The 4,340-nt window shown below is 56.9% G+C and overlaps 1 protein-coding gene across 1 annotated transcript; it reads right to left on the minus strand.

Moving 5' to 3' along the window:
* Positions 1-1,302: 1,302 nt before the first annotated feature.
* On the minus strand, positions 1,303-4,004 carry Foxc2 (forkhead box C2). The gene has a single exon (XM_041650476.1). The coding sequence runs from the start codon at positions 3,578-3,580 to the stop codon at positions 2,096-2,098; it is 1,485 nt and encodes a 494-aa protein (XP_041506410.1). The 5' UTR covers positions 3,581-4,004; the 3' UTR covers positions 1,303-2,095.
* Positions 4,005-4,340: the final 336 nt, after the last annotated feature.

A 4,340-nucleotide genomic window follows, 5' to 3' on the forward strand; every position in this document is an offset into this window, starting at 1 on the left:
GGAGGGCACGCTTTCTGAGAGGCCCCTGAAACATCTGGGAAAGGAGAGAGCCAGCTGGCTGGGCAGCAGTTCGCTTCTCCTGGGGCAAGTGGTTTGAAGAGTGCGCTGCAAAATGAAACCAGCATAGGGAGGGACCAGCGTCTCCAGAATTCCTCCTAAGCTACCTGCCCCAGCCCAGGCAAGCCCTTTGCGTCCCCACTTTATGAAAGGTCGTGAAGCATGGGCCACCTTCTGGTGCTGCAGGTTGAAAGACTGTCTTACGCATATGGGAGGAATCATCAGGATTCAAACATTCCCTAATTCCAGCTCAAAATAGCATAAATAGCAGTTTTAACAATAAGATAATACACGTGCTTCAGTGGCTACCACTGAACCAAGCAGATGACCTCCTGCAAAGTCCTCCTTGGTCCACGTGTTCTATGCAGGAGGAAAATCCCTGGGCACAATACAGGTTACCAACTGGGGCGGGACTCCATGATGCTGAGCGCCTAAAGACCAACACACAGGCCTGCAATGAAGTCAGCCAGCAGAAAGGTAAGAAAGACATTCACCCCACAGGGTAATACGAGGTTTGTCCCTATCCAAAAAAAATTTTTAGAAAGAAAAATAATCTCCCTGTTCTTTAGTGAGCTGAAAACCAGATCGATTTCAGTCAGCGCTAAAATATGGAGTTTTTAAGGGGCACCGTGGCTTCCCTTTTCACCTCAGGGGGTAAATATTTAAAGCCCAAATTGATAAATAAATCAGATCGAAAGTCACTTCTAATCTGATCCCCAGCCGTTAAATACATCAATTCTCTTTCGCTCTTGCAGGCAGGGTTCAAACACTAACAGGGCAACAAGTCCGCATTTAAGGAAACGCAGGGGACACAGGACTCACCCGGGCTCTGGTTCAGCCAAGAGTGGTGAGCTGTGACCTTTTGTCTATTCTCTGTTTCTCCCCTTAAACAGGGGACAGCTGGACACCGAGAAGGAGCGACACCATCTTGTTTTGACAATTGGCAAGCGTTTTCTGCATCCCGAAAAGCATTTTGTTCGGAGACCAGCTAGCTGCGCTCAGGCAACCCTGTCCGTGTGTTGCGGGTAGGACAGTTTCTCAGACTGTCTTGAGAGAAAAATCCCAGGGTGGGATACGTCAACAAATCAAGAGCCCTCTCTTTACTAAAGGAGAGCTCCATTGTCCCATGGCGCGTATGTGCACCTACGTACCAGGCCACCTGCACCATAAAATAGTCACAAGTGGGTTTACTACAACTTATTTCTTTTTAATTCAAGAACACAAAGACACTGTCCGAACTTTGGGCAGAAAAACAACATGGGTTTATTTTAAGGTAAATACAACATTGAGACCACATAAGACAAACACAGATGAAGTTAAATTTTTAAGTCTTTTGGTGTCTGTTAGGAATACTCCAGATGGCGTCTAGGGTACAAAGCCACCAGATTTCCTTAATTAAAAGTATCAGATACTTGACTTCGTTATCCACCACCAACAAAAAAATAAATAAATTATTTTCTTGTTTTGTAAAAGACCTACAGTTGAGAGGAGAATTCTATTTTATCATGGTACTGTGGGGAGAAAAACCCACATTGGTTTCTTAATTCAATTTGGCAGAAACGGTTGGGCAAGATGAAGCCTTATCCAGTGGACACAACTTTAAATATTATATTAAAGGCTCTGGGCAACAACAAGATAGCCTGGTTACAAATCCGCACTCGTTTACAGAAGGCACCCTATCCAAAGAGACCTCATGCGCCCCTGGGGAGTCTCCACAGAAAGTCATTAGGGGTCCCTGTGGGATTTGGTCCACAAACTAATCTGTGAAGCCCCAAGGGGAGCAGGCGCAGTATCCGGGTAGGGGAAGGAAATTTTTAAAAAATCGGTATTTCGTTTCGGTGGGCTGTGTCCCCGTTAGAGGGACTCGCTGGGATCTCGGAAACCGAGTTGCGGATAAGTTACCTGCGAGTTGCGCGGAGCTCTCTGCTCCCGGGTCTGAGAGAGGGGCGCGTTCCGTCGCTTTCTGCGGCTCCGTCGAAGAGGGTCCATCGGGGAGGCGAAGCCGGTGTGGGCCTGAGGCAAGGACGGGCTGGGAGCGTCAGTATTTGGTGCAGTCGTAGGAGTAGGGGGCCGCGTGGCGGTAGAGGGAAGGCGCGGCTCGGTAGGGCAGCTGACAGCTCGCATTGCTCACCTGGGACTCCCCGAGGGTTGAGTTTTCCAGTCCCAGCCGGTGCGAGTTGAACATCTCCCGGACATTGGGGAAAGTTTGCTGTTGGGTGGCGAACGTGTGGCCGGGGAGGTGGCTCAGGTCCCCGCTGTGGTTCAGATACCAGGAGGTGGCCTGGGTGGCAGGCTGCGGAGCGGGAGGGGGCTGCGGGGCGGGCGGCGGCGCCTGTGGATGGAGGTGGCCATGATGCTGGTGGTGGTGACCCGCGGCCCCCAGCGCGCCCTCCTGGCCCGCAGCGAGGTTGAGGGCTCCGAGTGGGGAGCCGGGGCCGCTCGGGTGGTCCGACAGAGCCTCGTCCAGAGCGGGCGGAACGCACACGTGCGCGGGTCGCTCGGCTCCGGTGTACAGACTCATGGCCCGCATGCTGCACTGGTAGCCCGCCGAGCTCGCAGCCTCCAGGCCCTGCGCGCAAGGCTGCGCGTAAGCGGCGGGTGGCGCGGCGGCGTAAGGCAGAGCCAGCGGCGGCACCACCAGGCCAGCGCGCGCGGCCGCTGGGCTCAGATCGCCGCCCGGAGGCGACGTGCGCAGCGTCATGATGGTCTCCACGCTGAAGCCTGGCAGCCCGTTGGGCGCCGCGGTGTGGTGCTCAGGCAGCGAGCCGTCTGGGGAGCCAGCGGGAGTGGAGGCTGCGCTGCGGGGACTAGCCTGCAACGCGCCCTCGGGACTCAGTGTCTCCACCTTAGTGATGACAGGCAGTGCAGGTGACGCCGCCTCGCTCTTGACCACCACTTTCTTCTCGGCCTCCTTGGGCGCGTCCGCTACCGGGGTCCCCGTCGGGGCGCCCTTGGCTGCAGCCGGGGGCGGCTCCTTGAGGTGGGCCCGCTCCTCCTTGTCCTTGGGCACGTCCTTCTTCTTGAATCGCCGGCGCCGCCGTAGAAAGCTGCCATTCTCGAACATGTTGTAGGAGTCTGGGTCTAGCGTCCAGTAGCTGCCCTTGCCGGGCTTCTTGTCGTCGCGCGGCACCTTCACGAAGCACTCGTTGAGCGACAGGTTGTGGCGGATGCTGTTCTGCCAGCCCTGCTTGTTCTCGCGGTAGAAGGGGAAGCGGTCCATGATGAACTGGTAGATACCGTTCAGGGTGATCTTCTTCTCCGGGGCGTTCTGGATCGCCATGGTGATGAGTGCGATGTAGCTGTAGGGCGGCTTCACCAGGTCCTTGGGCGCCGCGGGCTGGTGGTGGTAGGGCGCGTAGGAGCGGCCCATGCCGGCGCCGTACTGCTCCGGGTGACCCGAGTAGACGCCCATGGGGCTGGCCATGCCGCCGTAGCTGCCCGCTGCCCGGTAGTAGTTTTGCTCGCTCAAGTAGGGCACCACTCCCAAGGCGTTGGGGTCCGACACCGAGTAGCGCGCCTGCATGCTGCGTCCCAGGCGCTTGGCTGCCGCCTGTGCGCACCGACTGCGGCCCGCGGCGAGCGAGGCCCGGAGCAGGAGAGCAGGAGGGGACCGGGCGGCGCGGGCAGCCCCTGCTCGGGGCAGCCTCGCGAGCCACGCGCGGAAGGCGCCGGCGCTCGCGCCGACCGGGAGCGCTCGGGTTCAGCCGACCGGGCGAGTCAGCATCCTGGAGGGCGCGCCCGGGGCGGCCCCGCTGGCCGCGCTCTCGGCCCAGCGGGTGGCAGCCCTGAACTGGCGGCAGGGACGCCACGGAGCGAGACCGACCCTTCTGAACGCTAGGAAAGGAGATCGCGGCTCTCGGGGCCCCGCCAGTAGAACGGCAGCCCGCAGCCTCAGCGAGGTAGGGTCCGGAGGAGAAGCTGCCTGGCCGAGCCCGGAAAAAGAAGCAAAATCCCTTTTAGGGATTGGGAAAAGTTTCAAAAGTCTTCAGGCTCAAAGGAGTTTTTACTTTCCTCAGGCCGCGCCCCCTCCAGGAAGTTTGAACCAATCATCTGGCAGCTGTGAGGAGGATGGACCCAATCAGGGCGAGAAGCGCTAGAACCCGTCGGCTCTAAGACCCAGCCGCTCTTAGCCAGAATTTTCTCCCTTCCACCCCCTGTAGCTCAAGTTAACTTGAGGACTTTTAAAAATAAGTTACATCTTATTAAATTTTATTTTATTATCACATTTTGTTTAACGAGACCACGTGTCCACAGCAAAAAATAAAAACCCGTTCCTTTACAAA

The sequence above is a fragment of the Microtus oregoni genome, unplaced genomic scaffold (assembly GCF_018167655.1).
Source record: "Microtus oregoni isolate MIOR12 unplaced genomic scaffold, Mior012 000004F_ref0000308, whole genome shotgun sequence".
In the NCBI taxonomy this organism is placed as follows: Eukaryota; Metazoa; Chordata; class Mammalia; order Rodentia; family Cricetidae; genus Microtus; species Microtus oregoni.